Source organism: Lissotriton helveticus, chromosome 3_1, assembly GCF_964261635.1.
Source record: "Lissotriton helveticus chromosome 3_1, aLisHel1.1, whole genome shotgun sequence".
Classification (NCBI taxonomy): domain Eukaryota; kingdom Metazoa; phylum Chordata; class Amphibia; order Caudata; family Salamandridae; genus Lissotriton; species Lissotriton helveticus.
This window is the reverse complement of record NC_136061.1, coordinates 1,875,879,823-1,875,907,193: the sequence shown is the minus strand read 5'-3', so window position 1 is coordinate 1,875,907,193 and position 27,371 is coordinate 1,875,879,823. Positions and strand designations below refer to the sequence as shown.

Sequence of the window (27,371 nt, the reverse complement as noted above, 5' to 3'; positions counted from 1 at the left end):
ACCAGACGCCATTATTACCCTGTTTAGCACTTTTTACGAGAAATTATATTCTAGCCCCGGGCCGGTCTCTTGTTCTGACATTCGGGATTTTCTGGAAGAGTTGCTATTGCGGACTCTGGACGAGCAGGTGCAGGATGACTTGGGAGGCCCAGTGACCTTGCATGAGGTCAGGGCTGCTATCACAGACATGGCAAAGGGGAAGACACCGGGTCCGGATGGACATCCGGCGGAGTTTTATGTAGCATATGTGGATCAATAGGCGCCAAGATTAGTGACCCTATATGCAGAATCTCTACACCTTGGTACCCTTCCTGAGTCAACACGGAGTGTGTTGGCGATACCTCTCCCAAAGTCTAAGGAGGCCAATGCTCCAGTAACGAGCACTGACCACTCTCAATGCTCAACCTTGATTTCAAAGTCCTTAGTAAAATATTGGCAGTCAGATTGCTCCTGCATATGCACACCATCATTCATGCAGACCAGAATGGCTTTATCCCCTCCCGTAATATCTCCTATAATCTGCGCAGGCAGTATTATGTTCTATTCCATGAAGAGACGAAATCCATGCCCTCGGCGGCTGCAATGTCAGTCGACCTGGAGAAGGCCTTTGACAAAGTCGGATGGGAGTACCTATTTGAGACTATGCTGCTGGGCCTTGGGGAAAGGTGGGTAAAGTGGGTTCAAATGTTATGTTATGTTATTTAGTTTTATAAGGCGCTCAGCTACCCAAGGGTTTCCCGGCGCCGCCTGCAGAGGTCAGAAACAAATATGGAAGGCGGCCTATTGATGAAAAAGCCAGGTCTTCAACATCCTACGAAGTGCACAAAACTAGGCTCATTTCTTAAAGACAGAGGAAGAGAATTCCACAAGGTAGGCCCCAAGTAAGAGAAGGAACGACCACCTACTCTAGATAATCTGTATCTAGGAACCGCAAATGTTGTCTGATTAGCTGAACGAAGAGAACAAGGAGGTACATATAGTTGAGCAATAGATTTCAGATATTGGGGGGCCTTAACCTATATGTACAAGATTAAAATGGGTAAGGTCTTACATTTAATGCGATTCTCCACTTCCAGCCAGTGGAGATCGCGTAAGGAACTAGACACAGAAGAGAATTTGGGAATTTGGCAGAGCAGTCGGGCAGCAGCATTTTGGACAATTTGTAACTTATGAATCACATCCTTATTAGCTCCAAGAAAAAGGACGTTGTCGTAGTCCAGGCGAGAAGTAATCAAAGCCTGGATGACAGTTCTTTTTGTAGATTCTGGCAGCATCCATAAAATCTTTTTGAGCCATCTAAGAATGGCGAAGCAAGTTGCAGCTACCTTTATGGCTTGCGGCCTCATTGAAAGCTGATCGGCAATTACAAAACCCAGATTGCGGGCTTGTTTAGTAGGCTGAGGAGTAGCACCCAATTCAGGAGGCCAATGTTGGGGACCCCAAAGTTCTTTGTTTTTCCCCAGAATGAGCACCTCTGTCTTTTCTCCATTGAGATTAAGCGAATTGACTTGCATCCACTGCATGATTTTACTCAATCCGGCTTGGAGAAAAGAGGGTCCAAAGGCTCCTTTAGCAGAAAGGGAAAAGACTATTTGGGTGTCATAATGCTGTATGTATTGTCTACTGCACGGGTTAAGACCAGGAAATCAGTATCCTCCGATATCACATACAGCGGGGGACTTGGCAGGGGTGCACCTTTCACCCCTATTGTTTGCAATGGCAGTGCCTGGTACCTAAACTGACCTTGCACTACTGGAGTGACGTGAGGTGCTGTCGGGCTTGAGGGTTAACAAGAAATAGATCTACTTGTTTCCTCTGGTGGGTCCGACACCACGGTTAATATGTCTACCAGCCGACATCAATTGGGCCCCCCACTCATTCAAATATCTTGGGATACAGGTCTTTCATTCCCTGGAAGATCTGAGGGAAGGGAACCTGGATAGGGCAATACAGTCCGGCTGGACATGTGCACACTTATGGCCCCCTTGCAGCTGCCTATCATTGCAAGTCTCTCTTTGCTCAAGATGGCCATGCTGCAGAGATTGCTGTACTTTTTAAAATTAATTTACCAACCCTGATGCCCCACGGATGGTTCAATCTTCTAAATGGCCTGGAGAGGGACCTGATCTGGGGAGATGATAGACAACTGATTTCCCTGCAGACGTTACTACACCCGATGGAGAAAGGAGGCCTAGTGGTGCCTGATTTTGAACTGTATATGTTGGCTGCCCAGCTACAGTGGCTGGCGCTGTGGATGGAAGGGGTGAATGCGGAGGGAACCTGGCTAATGGAACCCAACAGTGACTCGGATTTATTGTTGGCCAAATTATTTAGACCAGTAGTCAGCATTCCGTATAAGTCATTGATGCAACTTACAGCCATACACACGTGGCAATGCTGTGTGCGGAGTGCTGGGTGGGACCCTGTGGTATTCCCCCACGCTGCCCTTGGTTGGGCTCCCTCATAGTGATCCGCAGACAGTGATTACGACGGAGCAGTTGGAGGCATGGACAGGCAGGCTTAGACACAGTGGGTGATTGTTATCATCATGGCTCACTAGTCCCGTTTGCAGATCTGTTGGATAATTACAGCCTTTTTTCCGGCCAGTTCCTGCAGTATGAAGCTTTGGTTCGCACTTTTGGACAGTTATGGGGTGGAGGCAGAGTTGAACCTGCGAAGCATTGGTTGCTGTAGCTACTAGTCCCATGGTGGAACTCCGGAATAAGTGGAAAAGTGCGATAGACCTGAAATTCACGGATAGAGGATGGGGTAAGAAATGAAGGTCTCACAAGAAAAAAAATTGAAGAACACCTGGCTTAAATATACACAATTCAACTATATCCATATGGTGAATATGATACCTCAGAGTCAATTTTACATACGAGTGAGAAAGTGCCAACTTTCTTGCATGATATGCCCCCACTTTTTGCTGAATTACTGATGTACTTTGACTGAGTGTGCCCTGGGCTCCTGACAATCAGGTGCCCAGGGCCTGTGTTCCTTCCCTAATACTATATCCAGGGCACTGTGACCAGAGAAAAGCTCTAAGAGCTTCACTATTTATTGTGCCACCCTTAGAGGTCCTGTACCCTGACACACACTGCCTTTGCAGGCTGAGTGTCTTGGTGCAGAACAAAACAGAGTAATCATGGCACACATCCCCGTGTGCCATGCCCACAACACACTGCCCTGGCATACCTCAGTCACCCCTCTAGCTGGGTGCCCTATGCCAGTGGTGTGGGTACAGGTGCAGGGGCCCTGTACCCCTACAGTACCCAGGTCCATTCCTGGGCAGTGTAAATGCAGTGCTGCCATTAAGAGTGCATGGTGCTGGGAGGTCGTTATCACGAACTCCACAGCACCATGATGGCTACACTGAAGACTGAGAAATTTGGTATCAAACTTCTCAGCAGATTAAATCAACACTGATGCCAGTATGGGAGTTAATGTGAAATGCACGACAATGGGCAACTTAGAGTTGCCCCTTGAAACTAACCCACAACCCGCGTTCTGACTGAGAGGCTGCCTAGGCTGCCACCCAGCAGACATGTTGCTGGACCCCTGGGTAGAGAGCCATCCGCTCTCGTGGGCCTGCAACAATGCACATCCTGGGGCGAGGTGCTAGGCCTCCTCCCCCTGGATGGACAGGGGAAGCTTCAAAGGCATGCTGCCTTTGTGAGCTTCTCAAGGCCACTTGCTGTGCTAAGCAACTGGCCCCCACCGGTTCTGACCCCCCACTCTGGCAGGAAGACAGGCGGGAAAACCAAAGTGAAGAAAGGGGGTGTGCCAGCCTCTGCCAACCCCACCGCTCAGGTGGGGGAGGAGAGGTGCAGCACAACTCCGAGCTCTCGCCATCTTGAGGATTGGGAGCCCTACCCGTTTGAGGGCTAGGCACTTGCCCACCTCCCACTGGAGAGTGGCAGGATAGGGAGTGTACTCACCCCAGGAAAGGGACCCATTGGTCCTGGTCATTTCCATACCTGCAACACCCCTCAAATTAGTATTTAGGGGCACCCTGAACCTTCCTTTCTCAGATCTAGATTCCGAAACTACAAAGAAGAACAAGAAGAAAGAAGACCTGCAGTGCAGCTGCCTCTGGATCTACGGCTCACGGAAAAATTAAAAACTCATCTGTTTCCTAAATATTGAGGCTCATCTGTTTTGTCCTTCCAGCAGCATAACCAATCTACTCGCTATTAGCGCCTTGATATCCTTTGGGATGAGTGTAGAGCTCTATAAATAAATAAATAAATAAACAAACAAACAAACAAGAGGACGACACCAACTGACTTGGCCCCAGCCCTACCAGCCCGTCGACCCTCGAACCTGGTCCTGCTAAACCCCAGCATCTCCTGTGGTCAGCAACCTCAAAAACCCCGAAGGACCCGACTGCCTTGCTCATCCAAAGACTGGGACTCCCACGAGCAGTGGTTCTGCTCAAAGATCTACAAATCCCTGGTGCAAGCCAGGAACCACAAATCCAGCACACTCTGCACCAGCCGAGCCCGGGCCGTACCTAAGTTGACAAAAACCACGAGGACGCCCCCTTCCCCACCCCACTTAGAAAGTGTCGTCTTTTGAAACTTTGAAATATTCACAGAAAATCATCCGATCAACGAAAACTAAATTATTCATGGTACGAGGAGAGATCCCAGTGCCGGATCTTGGTGCCCAGCACGGACCCTAAAAAGCAATTACAACTGTGAATTTTCCGATAACCTGATTTTCCTCCACAGGATAAAATTGCCTGGTTTTTACCAGAAATTCTTATAAGTGTCGATTTTTGCAACTTACAAATATTCCTTAAAAATCGCCTGTTTGACAAATGATTTCTTTCAACTGTTTACAGGAGATGCAACAGGGCTGAATCCAGGATCCAGCCCGGAGTAAGAAAAACATACGCAAAGTAATTGATATTGCATTTACTTAAAATTCCTATTGCGCTCAATGTTATTATTGTGTTAGGATTGTGTTGCATATTGCAACAACTGCATCTATTGCATTGAAAAATCTATTGCTAATTGAAAGTATTCAACAATAGCATCTCATTCTGAGAAAGTATTTTTATACCTACTTGTGGTTCTAAAATAAAATATTTTTTTATATACAAAACAATTGGCCTAGAGTTAAGTTCTTGAGACCTTTTGCTGAGTGTGAACATCACTGCCCTCCAATACTGCCTTACTGCTCGACCAATCTACCACTTTAGAGAATAAGGTTATATCTAACTTTAAACTCTGCCAAACATCTGGGGACTGTTGGGACTCTGTACACACTGTACCTTACTTTGGTGCAGTATATACAGAGTCACTTTCTTACAATATGGGAGTGAGCTGCTGCAGTGTCGGGGGTGAGATGCTGAAGTGTCCAAGGTGTGCTTACGTGGATGCCTGTTTAATACACATGGCAATGAGTTGCGGTGTAGATCAAGTGTACTGTGAAGTAATCCTATCTAAGATAAAAGATGGACTGGGGAGTGACCTGGCGCTGTCTATAGAAGTCTGTTTGTTAGGTCTCTTCCCACGTCCTCCTAAATGGAAGGTGGGAGAATCTATTCAAAGACCTGGCCTTGGGCCTAGCTAAGAGATGGATCGCGCTGGTGTGAAAATCCACTATGGGACCGCAGGTGGCTAGTTGGAACAGTGAGTTTGTTAGTTGGGCAGGAGCAGAAGCCAGAGCCTTGAGCTTGGAGGAAGTGAGGGGCATCCGGAGAAGGCCGATAGCGGATTTATGGAAGGAAGTACTGGTGTACTGGGAAAATCCGGAGCAAGCACGAAATCTTGGAGAGGAGTTTGAGCAGCAGCAAGTGATCCGCACTTGTTCGCACAGATGGGCCTGGCAAAAGAGGATTGAGACATACACAGCCTCTCACTTATGGGAGGGTGGACAAGCGGCCCTAGTGGTGGGCGAACAAGCAGTAGGTGAGGGAACAGGGCCTGTGGAAGGGAAGCCTCTCCCTCCCCCAGGTGACATTCAAGGTGCGGAATACACTGCGTAATTGCTAAAAACCATGACTGCATCCTCAGAATCAGATGCCCCCTTGTCCGCCTTGGCATGCAGAGTTCTCTTTGTTTTCCTCTTTTTGTTTTGTTGGTTCATCTTTCATTTAATTAAATTATATGTTCAAGTTCAACTGAGTGAGTACAATCGTTGAGGACATTACCTGAACCCAGGTCTGGGGCCGGAATCTCTCACCAAGACAGGGCAGGGAAGCAGCGTTACACAGGGGTCATAATAGTAGCCTGCTGGGGAGGTGGGCTAGTGTGCGCGTAAGGATTGGCAGTCACTAAGATCACAAACAAGATTGATGACGTTACACCCTGCCCCAGGATTGAAATTGTAATGTAGGTTAACCTGTCTAAGTGATAAATTAGACATACACCAAAATTTAGTTTTTGCAACTACTGTATTGGGCAAATGTGAAAAATCAAAGTAGGCATCCTCTGATTAGGGGATGACCCTCTAGGCACAGCTCTAGGAGCGCTAAATAGCGTTTAAATCTTCAATAAACTAATCCAATGGAGGTTCTTCTTAGATATGGTATTTTATTCAGAAGTGAATTGTATTCATTAACTTCTTGTAAATTCTCATCTTATATTCAAACTGTTGAACATTTCCAACTTTCATTTTCAAAGGCGTTCCCAATGCATTTCGTGAACTTCTTCAGGGGAATATCTAAACAAAAATCAATGAACTCATTTGAGGACAACGTCCTACTAAACGTAAGTATTCAGTAAATTACTAACAAAAAGTGATCTGTTTGAAGTGGCCTTCTGATCAAGAGTGATAAAATGATGATGATCTATTCAAAAGTAGAATTAATATCGTGCTAGTCATTATAAAGGCGAGTGGCAGAAAGGATTGTGTGAATCGATGTTGCGCCACAGTGAATATCAATTAAAAGCATGGTTCCCAAGTATCGCGAGTGAAAATAAGGCCGTGTTTCAAGGATCTTGGCGATTTCTCAAAGTAGTGAGTCAAATTAAAATAGGTGATATGAATTCAAGGCGCATTTGTGAATAAATAAGGCGCATTTGTGAATAAATAAGGCATGCGATTTGACGGGTGAACTTTGAATATCTATCTTAGCTTAACGTGGTGAATCAATTCCTATGTGGACGTGGAGGCGTCTTACCTGCCGTCATGAAGTGTGCTGAGATTTACTCTCAATCCTACGCGGTCGTGTCGGAGTCGAAGATGACACGGCATTCATTCCGCAGTTATAGTTTGGAGATCGAAATAGGACTGTTAGTTTCCAGTGGGTTAATATCGGCGCCATTTTGAAATGGTGAAGGCTGGCAGTGGCTCTAGGGGTTCGGGGCTCGAACCATGGGTTGCACAGCTGGAGGGTCAGTAAAAGTCCCTCAAGCTCGTTTCATTGAGTGGTTTAGTAATTTCTGAGGATAAACTCTTTCATTTCAGTTTGGAAGCATGAAGATAGTAGTCTTTTCTGTGAGCAGGTTACGTCAAATCCGTAAGACTTGTCCATATGGAAAATGGTCTCAAGCTTTGTGGGTGAAAGCTGAAGTAGAGCAAGACTGTTTTCCCATCAGTTGGCTTTCGATGCAATGATATTATCCGACTTTCTATACCCATAATTTCGACATCGAGGAATGTGATTGATTTCTTACTTTTAGTCATGCTGAAATTGATATCATGAGATCTGTTTTTCAGATAATTGTGGAACTGATCAGGGAATTTTCCTCTCCCATCCAGATGCATAAAATGTCATCTATGCATCAAAGCCAACTTGTGACTTGCTGTCCACAAGGGTTGTTGTAAATAAACGTATCTTCAAATTGCGCAATAAAGAGAACCGCCAGCTTAGGGGCAAAGGAATAATAATTATTTTTGTAAAGCACAATCATGTCACCGCCTCATGGGGTTTCAAGGCGCTTGGGGCTGTCAGGGAGATTAAGTGAGCTATTGCCCAGTTACATGATGCTCAGGTGCCGCCGGCACTAGGGATCGAACCATGAGCCCCAAGCTCCAGTCGCCATTCTGGCCGCTGCTCAACGTCTCTCCTAACTGGAACATCCCATCCCAGTTTCTTTGATTTGGAAGAAGAATTAATTTGCAAATTTGAAATAATTTCTCCTTAGGGCCAGTTGTGCCACGTTTATGAATACAGTCGGGACACGGTGTGGTCTTGGTCTTGCTGCAAACTATATTTCAATACCTTAGTGCCCATCCTCTTGGGGAATTGGAGTATAAAGTGACACCACATCAAAAATTGCCAGCCTTTGGGTTTTGGGATTAAAATCCAAGCACTCAATTTTGCTGATGAGATCCAGTGTGTCCCTGAGGTATGATGGAACTTTCTGGACTAGAGGTTTAAGGAATATATTCACTTATTGAGAGATTAGCTCGAGAACTGAGTCGCAAACCAAGACTATAGGACGTCCAAGGGGAGATTTTCCATCTTTGTGTATTTTCGTTAAGAAATACATCACAGGTATGCGTAGACTCAATTTTTTTAAAGAAATTCACACTCTTTTGGATCTCTCTTTTGGACCTATGTGCCCATTTTCAAAACCTCCTTGGAGCATCACACACATGTCACCTTGATAACCACTTGGATGCTAATGACAAGGTCAGCTCGTCATGGAGTGCCCATTCATTTAAATGGAAATCTAGCATAAATCGCTGACATGCCATAGCATCCAAGTGGTTGCGAACCTGACCAAAAGGGAAAACCCAGGTCCCCGTTTGAAAGTCCATTCAAGCCCTTGTTAGGTTACAGGAGTACAGACAAAAGTAATAAAGGTTTATCCTTGAATATTCTAAATGCGAACTGGGACATTACAAATAGTTATCAATCAGATGCTTAAACAAAAAAACAAAAAACAACTATGTATTTTGTTATGTTATTTGGTTGTCAAAAACGTTATTGTTTACACAAATATCTTTAACACCTTCACATCGAATGAATGGTTCCATCATGCAGCACTGTACCTGTGTGCCGTGGAAAAGAACCATTCCGTTCTCTGCACACAAGCAACAAGTCCCTCTCCTGTAAACAGCAGTGGGATTTCCTTTTTTAGTTTTTATCCTCATTAGACAGGGAAGAGCTTGACCAACCTCCAGAGACATTTTATTCCCAATGTAATGATCATTGCATGCATGGCACACTGACGCATTACATTGAATCAGAGATTTATTTCCATTTATATCGAAGGGTGCCCTGAATGGGCATTATCTTGGGCCCACCCCTCCAAATATTTGCAATAGTCTTTCTGTCCCCCACCCCCTTGGGCGCAGATGCGGCACTAGTCCCTGGAACCAGCACACCAGGCCCCATGGATTTCTTTGCTTTTTTTGCTTTTTAAAGAAGGGTGGGGGCTGCCTACAATGTGCATGCAATGCTCTCCCACACAAAAGGGACGGTCTTTCTGCCACTTGGGAGGCAGAGAGCAGAATAGACACCAGGGATTCTGCTTTGGATACCTACACAAGTGAGGTATTATTTTTATCGGGAGAAAGAAGGGAACACTGGGTGGTAGAAAATTTGTGCAGGGACGCTGATACCACACAAATGTGTGGAAAATGATTTTTTTTAGCTGAATTTAAGGTTTGCTGAGGATTCTGGGCAAGAAAATGTTGGGGATCCACAGAAACCACACCTTCATGGACTCCCACAGGTGTCTAGTTTTCAGAAATGTCTGGGTTTTGGTAGGTCTACCTAGATGGTGGCCAAGCTCTCGAACAAAAACCCAGGTACCCCAACTATCTATCATAAAACAGCCTGTTTTTGCAAAGGGGGTTCCTACGTTTTGGTCCCGGGCTCAACTACCATTTAGGGAAACCTACCAACCCCAGACAGTTCTGAAAACTAGACAACCAGGGGAATCCACGGAGGTGTGGCTTGCATGGATCACCCAACGTTTTCTTACACAGAATCCCCTACGAACTTCAAATTTTGCATTAAATAAATAAATACAATTTTCCTCACATTTCTGTGTGGGAAAGTTGTGGGACCAAAGGTAGGAAGGGTATGCAGTTCCGAATGGGATGTGTTAATCTACTCAGGTCAGAACCTTTCCAAGGAGTTAGCAGGGAGCGCAACTCTCTAGGATCAAATGCCCTCACACATCTAGATAGGTGTCTTGCTTCATCATTGGGCTTTAGCTCCACATTGGGCCAGCGCTGCAATGCCAGACTGGTACCCTCAATGCGGGCTCTTTACTGGCAAACATTTTATAAGCAGTTTGTGAAGTGTAGGTGTGAGTGTCTAGGTGTAGATTTATGTACCAAGTGTATGGGTGTGAGGGTGATGTTAAAACTAGGACAGGGTTCAAGAAATTCCATTTTGAGGTGCATAGGGATTTATTTTCTTCAGCTTGTTCGATTACTAATTTTTTATAGCAGGGACGAAAAGTCAGGCTCTCCAATAAACTTCTGACTCTCCCCAAAGAGGCTGGAGGTCTGACACCGCCGGACTTGCTTTCCTATTATAGAGCGGCACAACTCCGTTATCTCGGAATGGTCCCTTAGAGCGTCAGATAAACATTGGCTACATATGGCTAGGGCAGTGGTGGGTAGGATAATTTGGGACGTATTATGGAAACCTAAACACGATTGTCTATGCAATGCCTGTCTCAGCACACCTACGGATACTACATGATACACGAAATTTCCATCCCACGAGCTACCTACTTTTCCCCTCCCCATATACACCTATTCACTATAATGTGGCTCTCTCTCAAGCAGTGTTCCCAGGCCCATTCAAAAATTGGCGGGATGGGGGTTTCTTGACGATTTTTTACTTATTATACAGAGAAAACCTTAATATTCGAAAACTGATGCCGCAACTTTAAGTTACCTACCACGTAGCTCTTTCATTATACTCAACTGAAATACTGGGAACTGCAACCTCAGGTACGACTCGTCGCTACTAGAGACCTTCTCCCCATTGAGCGCTTCGCTCGGGTGGCTGGGACAGCCAAGGGGTGCATTTCCTTTCTCTACGCCCTCTTGCTATTCACGGCAAGAAACTCTCCTTCATTACATGTCTTCTTCTGGGGTATTCCTCAGAACAAATTTTAATGATAGCAAACTCCTCCATATACTAAAAATAGTGAAGTGATGCTATTTACTAGAATTATCTAAGATAGCGGTTAGGTCAACATGTTTCAAGGTTCAATTAGTCATACAAATGATCTAGCAACTTTTCTTCAGGACCAGTATCACCTAATCTACAGTTTTTTTGTGTGGCGTTTGTCGAGTCCACATTTGTAAAATATGGGATACACAAGACTGAGCCTGAACTAAGCGATGCATGCAGTGTTATCTCATGTACTAGGTATTTTTACAGCAGTCTGCATTTGATGATGGTGTTTGTTTCTACGCTACAAGTCATTGCCAAGAAAACTTTCTAAAATAAATCCCAGAGAGGTATGTGTGATTAGGACTGGATAGAGGAATTCACCCATTGAAACTCCAATGAGTATGTAGATTAGGTGACAATGCTCCTGAAGAAAAGCTGCTAGATAATTTGTAGGACTAATTGAAGTCATAAACACGTTGACCTAACAGCTATCTTAGATAATGAATTCTAGCAGATAGTCTTCCTGCCTATAGTGATGCTATCATTAAAATGAGTTATGGAGAGTACCCAAAGTCCTATTTTTTAACATCACTATCACACCCATGCACTTACTGCACTAATCTACACCAAGACTTACACACCCACATTTCACAAAGGGCTTATGAAAAGATCTCCCGTAAAGAGACCCCATTGAGGGTGCCCATTGGGCATTGCAGTGCCAGCCCAACGTGAAGCAAAAGCCCAATGATTAAGCATGACACCTTACTAGGTGTGTGAGGGTATTTGTTCCTAAAGAGTTGCACTCCCTGCTGACACTGTGGTACTGTTCTGAGTAGATTAACCCTTACTAGAAACTGCATACCTTTCTTACCTTTGACTATTTAACTGGAGCATGTATGCTGGACCTTAATGCGCTCAGAGTCCCTTCTTTTTGATATATAAAGTTGTGGGATCACCAGGCCGACAAATTTCCTACCACCCAGCGATCCCCCAGGTCTCCCGATACAAATGGCACCACAACTGTGTGAGTGGGCAAGTGCCTGAGATGGGGGAAGGGCCCAAAACATTGTGGAGAATCAAAATTATGCATCAGAAAACTACCTGGTTTTGCGATGGGGCATCTGAGTTTTTGGTCCCGAGCTCAGCAGCCATTAAGAGAAACCTACCAAACACATCATTTCCAAAAACTAGACACGACGGGGAGTCCAAGTATGTATGGCTTGCATGGATTCCACAACATTTTCTTACCCAAAATCCCCTGCAAACCTCAAATTTAGCTAAAAATAAAATAAAAATTCTTAACGTTTCTTCAAACCCAGCCTTCCCCTTGATCTCCCAAGTAAAATTATACCTCACTTGTGTGGTTTGATGTCTCCACAATATGTTTTGGGGCCTTTCCTGTAATGAGCACTTGACCAACCCAAACAAGTGAGGTACTACTTTTATCTGGAGCCTTGGGGAACGCTGAGTGGGTGGAAGTGTGTGGCTCGCCGCAGATTTGAATACTTTCCATCACAGAAATGTGAGGAAAATGTGTTTATTGTTTTTGATTTTTTTTTACAAAATTTGAGGTTACCAACAGATTCTGGGAAACAATCTGCTGAGAACCCCACAAGTCACCTCATCCTGGTTTCTTATTTAAAAAATGCATCATTTTGAAAAATGCCTTCAGATTCACATGGTAGTATGGGTAACCACATATTCGGAGATGTGCAAATAACCACTGCTTTTAAACTCCATACATTGTTCCGATTTCACAGTGGGAGGGTCTAGCAGCAAAGGGGTTAATGTAATGATGGCTAAAAAAGCTGCTTGAGTTTCACAACTGGTGTAGGGTTCAAAGTGTAAGACATGCGGTGTTAAACTGCTATAAATGTTTGAAAAATATAAGGTTAAATACAAATGTAGCCATGCTAATCAAGTTTGGTGACCACTATGTCGAATCTAATTGTTGGACGTTTTACATTCTTTTCCCAGTTTAACACAGGAAAGCTTTCAGAAATTGGCTCAGCAGGTCAAGACTGGGTCCCCGGTCGACCCTTTACGGCCAGCTCTGTTTAGGGACCTTACATCTCATGGTCTGTCGCCGGTTTGCTCTTTGATTAATAACTCATTAGCATCCGGTCTGGTTCCCGTTAAGTGGAAACAGGCGGTAGTTATGCCCATCCTAAAGAAACCAACTCTGGATGCCAGTAAACCTGAGAACTACCGCCCAATTTCACTTCTTCCGTGGCCAGCCAAAGTCGCGGAGGCGCATGTTAACTCTGCCCTCTCGGACCATCTTTCACGGGCTAACATCTTAGACAGTACGCAGAATGGATTCCGAGCTGGACATAGCACGGAGACAGCTCTCCTCTTTATGGTGGAACACCTGCGCTCCGTGCTCGACGCGGGTCAAACGGCGGTGCTGGTGTTATTAGATCTAAGCGCCGCCTTTGACACCGTTTCCCACCAGATCCTTCTGCAACGTCTGGGGGAAGCAGGCGTCACCGGCCCCGCACTCCAGTGGTTCCGTTCTTTCCTTGCCAACCGATCTTTTTGCGTGGCCGTTCCGCCCTGCCAGTCCAAATTCCATCCTCTGGATCTGGGGGTCCCGCAGGGCTCCTCGCTGAGTCCCACGTTATTCAACCTTTACGTGAGACCGCTGGCTGAGGTTGTCAAGCATTGGGGTATGACCATGGTGTCATATGCTGACGACACTCAGCTAGCGGTTACGCTCAGCGGGAATGGACTCCGGGCGGTCGCCAGCTGGATGACTTCCAACTGTCTCCAGCTGAACGCAAATAAGACGGAAATTATGATCTTTGGCAAGCAAACGGAACTCTGGGGAGATAGGTGGTGGCCTTCGGATTTGGGTCCCACACCAACTCCGGTCTCTGAGTTAAAAAACCTTGGGGTGTGGCTTGACCCAACCCTCACCTTTGTCTGCCACACAAAGCGCACGGCGGCCTGCTGCTTTGGTATCCTGCGTGGACTACGTCCCGTATTAAAATTCTTCGATGCAACGACCAGGCAACTTGTGGTGCAGGCAACGGTGATTTCTCGGCTCGATTATGCCAGCTCCCTTTTGGTAGGGCTAAACCGGGCCCAAATCACCCGCCTTCAGCGCGTACAGAACGCAGCGGATAGAGCAGTTGTGGGCTTACCGAGATTCTGCCCCACAACCAACACCCTGCGTGCCCTGCATTGGCTGCCGATTGCGCAAAGGATCCAGTTTAAGGTTCTTTGTGTAGCCTACAAAATCCTTAAGGGTTCTCCTGCCTTGATTCTCTTAAATCTGCTGTCCCTCTATGTGCCGGTCCGTTCTTTAAGATCATCGGACCTCGAACTCGCGGTTGTCCCCCGCTTCAAGCGTAGCCGGGCTGGCGGCCGCTCATTCCAAGTACGCGCCGCAGGACTGTGGAACTCTTCCCCTAGAGATCCGTGCCCTTGGTGATCTGCTTTCCTTTCGTCGAGCTGTTAAAACTTTTCTGTTCCCTTAGCTCCTTAGTTTCCTTCCAGTTGTGTTGCTACCTTATCGGGCGCCAGGACGCTCCTTTGCTGGAGCATCTGTGCGCGTAATAAATGATTTTAACATAACATAACTGACGGGGCGGGCCGACCCTGTGTGGAGGGCGAGGATGGGGAATCTGTTACCCGAGACTGGTGGTCAGCTGTGCCCTTTTCACCCCTTTCTCTTCCCCTCCAGCAACATTAATCTCTTCCTGAGGAGGAGTGGTCGAGTCCTGACTATGCGTACCCTTGGGGGTGCGAGGCGGTATCGGGACTCTGCGCCTTTAACTCTGAAAACAACAGAGCAGAGACTCCGCCCATCTCACAGGCCGTCACGCCAAAAGAAGGTGGATCCCGGAAGACGCCGGAGAATGTTTCCCCGGAGGACGACAGCGGTGAGGAGAGTAAGCAGAAGACGGAGCCGAGAGAGACCAGCAAAACTTCAGAGCTACCACATAAACCTGTTGAAGAAATGGATAGGACCCATTCCTAGGACCAACAATCTGACGCTCTCCGCGGGAGCGGAAGACCCCTCCACCCTGAGGGACCTGGTGGTCAACCCGGAGTTAACCGAAAAGATGAGAGAAGGCCTCTTTGAGGTCCTTCACCCCTTGGCACCGATCTTTTCAAACCTCCCGGGAAAAACCGCCTTGGTGGAACACTGTATAGAAACCCTACCGGGCAGAATAGTGAAACAGCGGCCCTACAGGATCCCCGCAGCCAGGAGAGAAGACGTACAGAAAGAAGTCAAGGACATGTTGGACTTAGGTGTTATTCAGCCATCTAGGAGTGAATGGGCGTCTCCAATAGTGATGGTCCCGAAACCTGACGGGTCCAAAAGATTTTGTATGGACTTCAGGGCCCTGAACGCTATTTCCACGTTCGACGCCTATCCCATCCCTCGGGTCGACGAGCTGGTGGAAAAGCTGGGCGATGCGGTATATATCACCACCCTGGACCTCACAAAAGGGTACTGGCAGGTGCCCTTACGCGAACAAGACCGGAAGAAGACAGGCTTCTGCACAGAAGAGGGCCTGTTTGAATTCACGGAAAAAACAACACAAGGGCCAATGCTGAGGAATAATTTAAACCATTTTAACTGGAAGTGTTGAATTTAAACAATCACAACCTGCTGGTATTAGCACTGAAAAAAGATTTATTCTTGTTACGATTTTTTGTTTTAAATTTTAACACAAGTTTTAGTGCAAGGAGAGAACAAATAAATCTTATATATACAATATGTACAACAGTGTCAAAGGAAGAAAAACATTTTCATACTTCAAACATACATGGCCGTCCAGTCATACAAAGACATTCACACAAGCAGTTATATAACAACCATTAAACAACAAAAAAGGTGAATCCACGTGTGGGTCATGAATCGAAATTGGAAAAATCCTTTTCGAATATGCAGTTTTAAAGTCTTTTTTGATGATTCAACAATAAACGTATATTATTCTGAAAATTGGTGAAGAGACTTTGTTATTGTCACAAAGCATGTAGACCCAAAACGGGGATGAGGTGGTCGACGCGTTTCAAACCCCACTTGTTAAGGGGGTTCTCCTCAGGACCAATTGATTCTTAACCTGCGAACCACAACGTCTTGAAAATCCAAAACCGGCGGATGATTTAATTTCGCAACAAGGACACGTGGCGGCTGTGATCTGGACTTCGCCCGGCTAAAGGCTTGCCGTCGGGTCCATACTTCTCCTTGTTCCGTAAGGTAGTTGTTGTTACTGTAAAGCGGGCGGCATCAGTCCTAGATTCCGCAATTTTTTTTAGAAGTAACTCAGTTTGAATTCACGGTCCTTCCGTTTGGTCTCCACGGAGCACCTGGCACTTTTCAAAGGCTTATGAACTGTGTGCTGAAGCCTTATGCTTCTTTTAGCTCAGCATATCTAGACGACATTGTAATCTATAGCAAAACCTGGGAGGAGCACCTACAACATGTAAGAACCATCCTATCTGCTTTACAGAAAGCAGGGTTACACGTAAACTCGAAGAAGTCTCGAGCAGCATTCACCAGAGTTAACTATTTAGGATACGTCCTGGGAGAAGGGACCATCGCTCCTCAAACCGAGAAAATCAAGGCCATTAAAAACACCTGCTTCCCTGGCAACAAAAGAGAAGTCAGAGCCTTCCTCGGCTTAATCGGTTATTATAGGCGTTTTATCCCCAACTTTGCTGCGGTCGCTGCCCCGCTCACGGACCTGCTACGGAAGGACGTCAGAACCAAGGAGATACAAACCCCTACCCGAGAAGCGCAGGACGCCTTCGAATGTCTAAAGCGGATTATAACTAGTGCTCCCGTTCTGGAATCTCCAAACTACAAAAAAACCTTCATCCTAGCAACGGACGCTTCCAATGTGGGTCTAGGAGCTGTACTCTCACAAAGAGGGGATGATGGCGTGGAACATCCCATCCTGTATGCCAGTCGCAAGCTGTTCCCTAGGGAATGTAAATACTCAACTGTTGAACGTGAGTGTCTGGCCATAAAATGGGCCATTGAAAAGCTGCAGTACTACCTGGAAGGGAAGCCGTTCATCCTCCTGACGGACCATGCACCCTTGAAATGGATGTACCAAAATCGGACTGTGAACGCCAGGGTGCTACGATGGTTCCTCTCCCTCCAACCCTATTCCTTTGTGGTGCAACACAAGAGAGGCAAGGAGCATGGCAACGCCGATTACCTCTCCCGTGCTTTTCCTCTCCCCGAACGGGAGATTCCAGGGGGGGAGGTGTGTGACGGGGCGGGCCGCCCCTGTGTGGAAGGCGAGGATGGGGAATCTGTTACCCGAGACTGGTGGTCAGCTGTGCCCTTTTCACCCCTTTCTCTTCCCCTCCAGCAACATTCATCTCTTCCTGAGGAGTGGTCGAGTCCTGACTATGCGTACCCTTGGGGGTGCGAGGCGGTATCGGGACTCTGCGCCTTTAACTCTGAAAACAACAGAGCAGAGACTCCGCCCATCTCACAGGCCGTCACGCCAAAAGAAGGTGGATCCCGGAAGACGCCGGAGAACGTTTCCCCGGAGGACGACAGCGGTGAGGAGAGTAAGCAGAAGACGGAGCCGAGAGAGACCAGCAAAACGGAAGACAGCAAGCCAGGAGGCCAACGTTTCCGTGATGCGCCCCGCCACGCTCCCGCGGGAGGGGCGTGGCTGACAAAGGTACAGGGTAAAGTTGCGGGGTGGGCGGGTTGGAGTGGCTGAACCACTCACTGCATATACCGCCTCACGTCTCCCTGCACCCCTTCCTCACGAGCACTTCGTCACCTCGAGTTGTACATACACTGTGGCACTAAAGAATCCCTCACTCCCAGTCCCTTTACGAGTGTGAGAGAGAACGCTCCCCTGATACCTTTTCTTTTGTCCGTTTCCTTTTCCGGTGGTGTACTCCCGGACTCCGGCTGGAGGTCGACGGAGACTTCGTCATTCTGGCGGCAACTCCACCTGAACGTCGCAGAACCACCCTGGAATTGCCAGCATTCCCTAAAGGCGTCAGAACGGAGACTGACGAGTTCGCCCGTATTAGACTTTCTAACAGAAGAAAGAAAGCATATCTAAAAATAAAGCCCTCGTTGAAAGCACTTTTTCAGTCTTCCGACTCCGTTCCTTCCCCTGAGACTCCCACCCCGGTACAATAACATAACAATGTTTTGTTAATTGGTGTCAGTAAAGGTAAATCAGTTTGAATTTACAGTGGCTTAACCTTACTGACAAAAAATAGTCCCAACCCCTTGGTAATCGCACTCACTTTTAGAAAGTTGGTATTTTGTTGTCCCAACCATTGGTACAGTCTGCCAGTGCCACATGACTGTAAACTGCTCTGCTGTTAGGGCTTGTGTAAGCATTCCATACAGTAACACAAATGGGGCTTAGGTGTGGTCAGGATTAGCCATCCTGGCAGAATGACTAGGGGTGGGCTGTACTCAGCCCAGTTTACACTTCAAAGGCCTTTTCCTCCTGCACAAACAAACAAACAGGACACTAGGCCTGCTTTGCCTTTAGTCACACTCCGACATTTTGGAGCCTTGACATTAGAAGAGCTTTCTAGAACCAGATGTGGGGTAGGAAAGGGAGTCTCCACACACAAAGGCTGGCAACAGCTATAAATATTAGACCTGCATGGCCACTCTTCAGAACACTTCAGGCCTGTGGAAGTTCTAGATGGACTGCCTTGTTATCTGAGAAGTAAGACTGGACCACCTTACCTTCTTTCCAGGCTAACCTAAGGGTCTCTGTTGAGCCCCACGCTCTTCAACGTCTACATGGCTCAGCTCGCCGTCATAGTCAGAACCCACAGACTCAACATTGTTTCATATGCAGACGACACCCAACTCATCCGCTCCCTATCCAATGAATCCAACGCAGCCAAACAGAACTTTCAAAAAGCCATGGAAACGGTCGCCAAATGGATGAAAAGCAGCTGCCTACAACACAACACTGACAAAACAGAAGTACTCATCTTGGGCCCAAACCCTTAAGTCTGGAGCGACACTTGGTGATCGCCACCATTGGAAGCCCACCCACACCCTTGGACCACGCACGCAACCTTGGAATTATCCTGGACTCAGAGCTCAAAATGGAACGCCAGCTCAACTCAGTCGCATCCTCCTGCTTTCACACCCTCTGTCTCCTAGGCAAGACTTTCAAATGGATCCCCCTCGAGCACAGAAAGACTGTCACTCACACCCTCGTCACCAGCAGACTACTACGGCAACGCACTCTACGCCGGAATTAAACAAAAACTCACCCACAAGCAACAAAACTTCCAGAACGCCACTGCGAGACTAGTCCTTAACCTGCCAAGACAATGCCATATCTCCCAGCACCTGCGCACACACCACTGGCGCCCCATCGAAAGTAGAATCACCTTTAAGATCCTCACTCACACACACAAAGCCCTCCACAAAACCGAACCAGCATACCTGAACAGCAGACTCAAATTCCACCCAAACCAAAGTACCCTACAATCAGCCCAGCTCTCCTGCGCCGTGGTCCCCTGCGCCCGAAAGACTAGATCAGGAGGCCGCTCCTTCTCCTTCCTAGCAGCCAAAGCCTGGAACGCCCTACCACTCCAACTCAGACAAACATCACTCTCCATCTTCACGAGAAACCTCAAAACTTGCTTTTCGACAGACCCCCTCCTTGATGGACTGGAACCTGCACCTCCCCTTCTCCCCAGCGCATTGAGACCCTTATGGGTGAGTAGTCACACTTAAACAAATGGTTAATTGATTGGCTGACCTGTTTGAGCTACAATGACAGAACAAGCTCCAGACTCCTCCCTGCAACTGCCCAGCTGACCTGCTGCAACTAGACCTGCCCGAGCCCTGCTGCTGACCTCTGCTAGAGTCCTGATCCCCAAAAGGTGCCTCCCAGGTCTAGGACAATCTGGCTAGCATCTGTGAGACCTCCTCCCAAAGAAAAGGCACAAATCTTGAAGTCTAATCTCCTTGCAACCGCAAACGGGCCAGTTCTCACCAAGGCTCTGCCACCCCCGATGACTAGCAAGGAAAAGCTGTTCTTTGTGCTAATGACTGCTGGCAGAGACATATCAATGCAAGACATGCACTTCACGCTAGATCAATAATCTACACATTGCCTCTGAGCTAAGCCTAATTGCTTTTGTGCCCAGCTAAAAGAGGGATAAGTACAGGTTAATTTAGTGATTTCTGTGATTCACCCTACACGGACTGTGGTTGCCCAAGTAGAGCTTTCACCAATAACCCACTTTCTTAAAAGGCCTGTAGTACAAGGCTCTGAGTGGAAGGCTGTGTAAGCTTAAGGTCAACCAGTTGCTCAACTATGGTGCCTTACAATGGGCCAATCTACAATTGGTGTAGATAAAAGAAAAATCTTACTATGGGGCTCTGTTTACACTACGATTATTCGAAAACCCTTTGGGCCAGAAAGCATAGCCTAACTCAGCAAATCAGGGAGCATCATCTACTACAGTGGCATAAATAATTTATCAAACAATCAGAGAAGCAAAAAAATAACAGATGACCAAAGATTTAACTTAACATGCTACTGTGTTAACATACTCACATGAGTTAGCAAAATATTTGCACCAATTTTTTCTTCATTGCTGGTTGTGTCATCTGTGCTTTCAAAAGGACTTGCAAGAATTAACGCAATACATATTTCTACTTGAGTATGTAGAAAATTATTCCATATGTATTTAAAAAACATATCCTGTTGAAAAAAATTTGATGTGACAGTAAGCAAATTGACATCTGCATTCTCAGTCTAATCAAGCTCTGTAATTACAATATTTAGTTACAAAGCATGTAAGTTTGTGAGCACTAACTTTTGTGCTAGCATATGCTCATCTGCTTCAGTGATGTTTTTCTGAATAGAAGAATTTGTTGGGACAGATAAAAAAAATCATGTGCTATATGGGCAGTAGCCATGTACCAACTGCAAAAGCCTACATTAAGATGTTGCTTTCAAACATATCAATTAGAATTAATTTAGCATGATGCCACCAAAGTCACAATGTTATGTGCCCAGCAAGTACCAGAGTATACCTCGTGCAGTTTTTAAAGTTGGATCAGCAAAAGCAGGGGTGGTCTAAAAGGGGTGAAGAACAAGTTACTTACCTTCAGTAACCCTCTTTCTGTGGATACTCTACCTAACAGCAGATTCCTCATATTCTCAATATTCATCAGATGGGATCCGTACACTTTTAAAGCAGTACCCCTGTGTGCCAGTAGGTGATGGCATGCTGCTCTGACTACGTTGTTCACTTCAGAATTTACGCACAGAGCCATATACAGGTGCCACTCGCAAGCGAGAATGTCAGTGGCTTTCTGCTAGGATGACCGCATCCCCAGACAGACCCAAAAATAAATTGATAATGACCAGTGTGCAGACCCTAGATTGGGAAATGTTTTTGGTGGGAAAAAACCTAGCCCACAGGATGGGAGGGTCAGTGAGCAATCAGTGGTTAATTAGAGCTTCAGTATCAGCACCTTTTGAACAGCGATCAAAACTCTACCGCTCAAGTGGCTGGTCTGTGAGCTGGCTGAAACCAAAAACACCTTCAGGTAGGAGCAGGAAAAATGCCCATCTTAATGGACATGGCTGTCCAGACAGTAGTATAGAGTGATGCCTGTGTAGCACCTTGACACATTTCTAGAATAGGTACCACAGGTGCCAATACAATGGAATCAGCCTTGGCTCTAGTGGCATAAGCCGACAAATCTTGTGGGGATTATTTCTTGACCAATGCATAGTAAGCTTTAATGCAGAGCACAACCAACAAAGATGATCCTGTTGCACAGGTTACTTACCTTCGGTAACGATATATCTGTAAGAAACAGTAGTTAGTATTAGATTCCTTACCTTAGAATATCCCCAGGCGTCAGACTGGATCCGGAAACTTTTGCCTAGCAGTAACCTTGCGCGTCGTTAGGCGTCGTCTGCGGCTCCGCGTCCGTCGTCGGCATCAGGATGACGTCGCCGGAGTACTTTGCCGCCACCCTCCCGCGCAGACGTCAGTTCTTCTACCCAGCTTTTCCGCACCAGAAACGCAGAGCCATGATAAAAACCAACACTGGTGCCATGAAATAGGGCCCTGAAAGGGGATGACCTTAACCATAGATATCGGTTCACAGAACGGGGAAGATGGGTGGGGCGGTAAGGAATCTAATACCAACTACTGTTTCTTACAGATATATCGTTACCGAAGGTAAGTAACTTGTGCATCTGAAAGAAACCGGTTAGTATTAGATTCCTTACCTTAGAATAGATACCCCAGCAATACCAACCCCGGTGGTGGGTCTGCGAACCAATGATCAAACCAGAAAGTCCTGAAGAACGGAACGGTCGAAAAAGCCATCTCTCCGGACTTGGCTGTCCAGGCAGTAGTGTCTTGCAAACGTGCGCAACGAGGCCCACGTAGCCGCCTGACAGATGTCCTGCAAGTGGACTCCCCGGCCTAGGGCAGTAGTAGCCGCCATGGCCCATGTGGAATGGGCACGAAGCCAGATACATGAGGCTCCTTTCGAGCCAAAGAGTAACAAGCCTTGATGCACAAGACGAACCCATCGAGAAATGGTTCGTTTGTGCACCGCCCGTCCCTTCTTAGCGCCCACGTAACCAACAAAGAGTTGTTCATCCACCCGGAACTGGCGTGTGCGATCCAAATAGAATGAGAGCGCACGTTTTGGGTGCAGACGGTGGAGCCTCTTCCTCTTTCGAGGGATGCGGAGGCAGAAAGAAGGTGGGCAAAGTGATGGACTGCCCGATGTGGAAGGCTGTGACTACCTTGGGCAAGAAAGAGGGTCGCGTCCGCAACACAACTTTGTCCGGATGGACTGAAAGGAAAGGAGGCTTAGAAGAAAGGGCCTAGAGCTCATTCACTCTCCTGGCAGAGGAGATGGCAACCAGGAAAGCGGTCTTCAGAGTAAGGAGGCGAAGAGGACAGTTATTAAGTGGCTCAAAGGGAGCGCACATCAGAAAAGTTAGAACAAGGTTCAAGTCCCACTGAGGCATTACGAAAGGAACTGGAGGAAACATGAGTTATGCCCATCAAAAACCTATTTACAACCGGGGACTTTAACAAAGAGGGCTGATCAGGTAGCCTTAAGAAGGCGGAAATGGCCGAGAGGTAGCCCTTCAGAGTGCCCAGAGCAGAGCCCTGATAGGCAAGAGAAAGAAGAAAGAGGAGAACCTCTGAAAGAGGGGCCGAAAGGGGATCCACAGCCTTTGCTGTGCACCAAGCCACAAATTTGTTTCACCTGCAGGCATATACTGATTTTGTGGAGGGACGCCTGGCTGCCAGAATGACATTACTGACTTCAGGAGGCAAGTCAAATGGCCTCAACTGCCGCCGCTCAATCTCCACGCATGTAAGTTGAGACTGGACAGGTTCGGGTGGAGGACCGTCCCCTGCTGCTGCCACAGAAGGTCCTCCTGAAGGGGCAGACGAATCAGGGGATCGACAGACATGCTGACTAGCTCGGGACACCAGAACCTCCGTGCCCAGTCCGGAGCCACAAGGATGACTTGGGCCCGGTCGCGCCTGATCTACTTCAGCACTCTGGTCAGAAGTGGTATAGGCGGAAAGGCGTACAACAGACCGCAACTCCACTCGCTACGAAAAGCGTCTCCGAGCGAGTGCCGCCTTGGAAATTCCAACGCACAGAACTGATGACATTGTGCGTTCTCTTCTGTGGCAAATAGATCTGACCAACGCTCTCCCCACTGCTGAAAGAGGCCTTGCGCCACGTCCGAGTTCAGACGCCATTCGTGATCCATCATGCACCGACGGCTGAGTTCGTCCGCCCTGGCGTTCAGGGAACCTGCCAGGTGTTGAACCACCAGGGTCACGCCCTGATGTTCCAGCCACTGCCAGAGGCGCAGAGCCTCCTGGCATAGGGTCTACGACCCCACCCCGCCCTGTTTGTTGCAGTACCACATGGCGGTGGTGTTGTCCGTGAACACCTGCACTACACTCCCCCGGACAGAGGGGAGGAATGCCTTCAGTGCAAGCCGGATCCCCAGCAGCTCCAGAAGGTTAATATGGACCTGGGACTCCGCCGGAGACCAGAGGCCTCTGATCTCCGCCTCTCCCATATGGCCTCCCCAGCCCTGGAGGGACGCGTCAGTCACAACTACGTGCTCTGGTTGGAGTAGGGAGAGAGATCTGCCGCTGACCCAACTGCGGTCCGTGAGCCACCACTGCAACAGTCTTGCAGTGCCCTCCGAGATCAAGACATGGTCGGACAAGTTGCCTCGATGCTGGCCCACTGAAACTTCAGGTCCCACTGCAGAGCCCGCATCCGTCACCTGGCGTGATGCACCAGAAGGATGCAGGAGGCCATCAGCCCCAAAAGCCGCAGCGTCAACCTGACCGAGACTCGGGATAAAGGCTGAAAGATCTGAATCAGAGCCTGAATATCCCGAACCCGATGTTCGGGAGGATAAACCCGAAACTGTGCCAAGTCTAGAACCGCTCCGATGAAGAGGAGCTTCTGAGAGGGACACAGGTGCGACTTCGGCACATTGATGGAGAACCCCAGCAGGTGCAGGAGGTCGGCCGTAGTCTGGAGGTGGCTGACGACTGTCTGGGGCGAGCCCGCCTTCAAAAACCAGTCGTCGAGGTAGGGGAAGACTGAAACCCCGAACCTGCCCAGATGAGCTGCGACCACCGCCATCAATTTCGTGAACACACGTGGGGCGCTGGTAAGGCCGAAGGGGAGCACGGTAAACTGAAAGTGCTCGAGGCCTACCGTGAACCGCAGGTAGCGCCGGTGGGACGGCAGGACGGGGATGTGGAAATAAGCGTCCTGCAAGTCCAACGCTACCATCCAGTCTCCCGGGTCCAGGGCAGCTAAGACCTGAGCCAGTGTCAGCATCTTGAACCTCTCATTTGGGGGGGAAGCCGTTGACGTTCTGCAGGTCCAAGATAGGGCGTAGGCCCCATTTGCCCTTCTTGGGAACTAGAAAGTAGTGGGAATAACAACCACACCCTACTTCTGGCCCAGGAACGCGCTCGATGGCCCCCTTGGCCAAGAGGGCCGCAACTTCCTCTCGCAGAAGATTCAAGTGATCCCCCGACACGCGGTGGTACTGTGGTGGCATGGCTGGAGGGGTCGCCTCGAAGGGGAGGGAGTAGCCCCTTTGGACGATTTGCAGCACCCACCTGTCTGATGTGATGTTGCGCCAGTGGAGGAGGTGATGGCAAACCCTGCCCCCCACTGGCGTCATGTGGGCCTGAAAGCTCGGACTCAGAGGGATTTGAGGTGGATGCTGCAGGGGTAGATATGGACTAGCCTCGTCGTTCCCGGGCACCGCCACGGCGGTTACCACGTCCGCCACCACGCTGGATGTTAGTCTGCGGCCCGACGCTGGCAGGACGTGTGGGGGCGCCCCTTCCTTGGCCACGAAAGGGGCGAAGGGCAGCAGATTGCTGGCGCGGGGCCGACAGGCCCAAGGACTTGGCCCAAGCCCTGGAGTCCTTAAAGCGCTCAAGCGCACTGTCTGCCTTGTCGCCAAAGAGGCGACGGCCATCAAACGGCATGTCAATAAGGGTGTTTTGGATATCAGCCGAAAAGTTGGCGGACCTCAGCCAGGCGTGGCGACGAATCGCCACCGTCGTTGCCATCGCTCTACCCAGCGAGTCCGTTGTATCCAGGCCACATCCGATGGAGTACTGTGCCGCATCTCGACCCTCCGCAAGGGCTTGGGCGAGTTTAGTTCGGGCCTCCTTCGTACATTGTATATATATATATAGCAACAGTGGTCCTTAATATACAGTAGTTAAACCAAAATACAATTATAGACAGCAGCCTGTACTATAAGGAAGCATGTGTCCAGCCGGACACAGATTTAATCAATGTAAGGTGAGAAAAGGTATTGAAGAAAACAAATGCAAAGTGGGATACAGTCCTGTATCCATAACACGTAACAAGGAATACAAACAGGGGAAAAAAAGAAGAAAGGTTCTTACAGGCAATTCAAAAAGGGAGGCGCTAGCATTGATTAGAACAGTTACAACAAGCTGACCTCATGTAGTTTGCACATTTACAGTTTAAATTATTGTGTTACTACAAAAACAATCGACGGCGTTTCGATCCTATAGGGGGTAAAGGATCATCATCAGGACTAAGGTTAACTGCCTGATCATGCAGAGCCTCAAGGGCTCGTAGTAGGAAGTAAATGCAGCAGTATTACTTCAGGAGAAGTCAGAGAATCCTGGTAGGAGTGGACCAGGGCTTCAAGGGGGAGTCCAGGGTCATTCAGAAAGAACCACCGATATGGTATGCTGACCAATAGATCCGGCGGCAAGGTAGGGGCAAAGGGGACATGGGGGATCGTGCCGGCGATCAATATTCCGACCAGTTAGCCGCTCGCTTAGGGTATGAGGGACTTGGTATCCATTCGGCGGGGCACAGGTTAAGTGCGGGCGCAATTCAATTAGCCATCGTGCCGGAAGGTCGCTGACATGTCCCCATTCGGACTTTAAGGGCTAATTGAATTGCGCCCGCACTTAACCGGTGACGTGTCCCCTCTGCCCCTACCTTGCCGCCGGATGAACAAGTTACTTACCTTCGGTAACGATATATCTGTAAGAAACAGTAGTTAGTATTAGATTCCTTACCTTAGAATATCCCCAGGCGTCAGTCTGGATCCGGAAACTTTTGCGTAGCAGTACCCCTGCGCGTCGGTAGGCGTCGTCTGCAGGCGTCCCCTGCGGCTCCGCGTCGTCGGCGTCGTGCGCCGTGATGACGTCGCTGGAGTATATAGACGCCGCCTCCGCGCGCTGACGTCAGTTCTTTGCACACAGCTTTTCCGCGCCAGAACACGCAGAGCCATGTGAGAACTAACACTGGTGCCATTTGAAACTAGGGCCCTGAAAGGGATGTCCTTAACCCTAGGTATCAGTTCGCAGAACGGGGAGGATGGGTGGGGCGGTAAGGAATCTAATACTAACTACTGTTTCTTACAGATATATCGTTACCGAAGGTAAGTAACTTGTTCATCTGAAAGAAACAGGTTAGTATTAGATTCCTTACCTTAGAATAGATACCCCAGCAATACCAACCCGGTGGTGGGTCTGCGAACCAATACAAACCTACACCAGAAAGTCCTGGAGGACCGAACGGCCAAAGAAGCCATCCCTCCGGACTTGACTGTCCAGGCAGTAGTGCCTCGCAAAGGTGTGCAGCGAGGCCCACGTGGCCGCCTGGCAAATGTCCTGCAAAGGGACTCCCCGGCCCAGGGCAGTAGTAGCCGCCGTGGCCCGAGTGGAATGGGCCCTCAGCCCAACAGGAGGCTCCTTCCGAGCCAAAGAGTAGCATGCTTTGATGCACAGGACGACC

At 48.1% G+C, this 27,371-nt stretch overlaps 1 protein-coding gene across 10 annotated transcripts in view; it reads right to left on the bottom strand.

The window, feature by feature from the left end:
• The window catches only part of PPP6R3 (protein phosphatase 6 regulatory subunit 3), a 1,896,334-nt gene that overhangs the window by 880,700 nt on the left and 988,263 nt on the right, over window positions 1-27,371 (bottom strand). For all 10 annotated transcript variants that reach the window (XM_078682862.1, XM_078682861.1, XM_078682859.1 and 7 more), the window contains one exon: window positions 20,590-20,736. In XM_078682862.1, coding sequence (XP_078538988.1) covers window positions 20,590-20,736 — 147 coding nt within the window. The remainder of the gene's footprint in view (window positions 1-20,589; window positions 20,737-27,371) is intronic.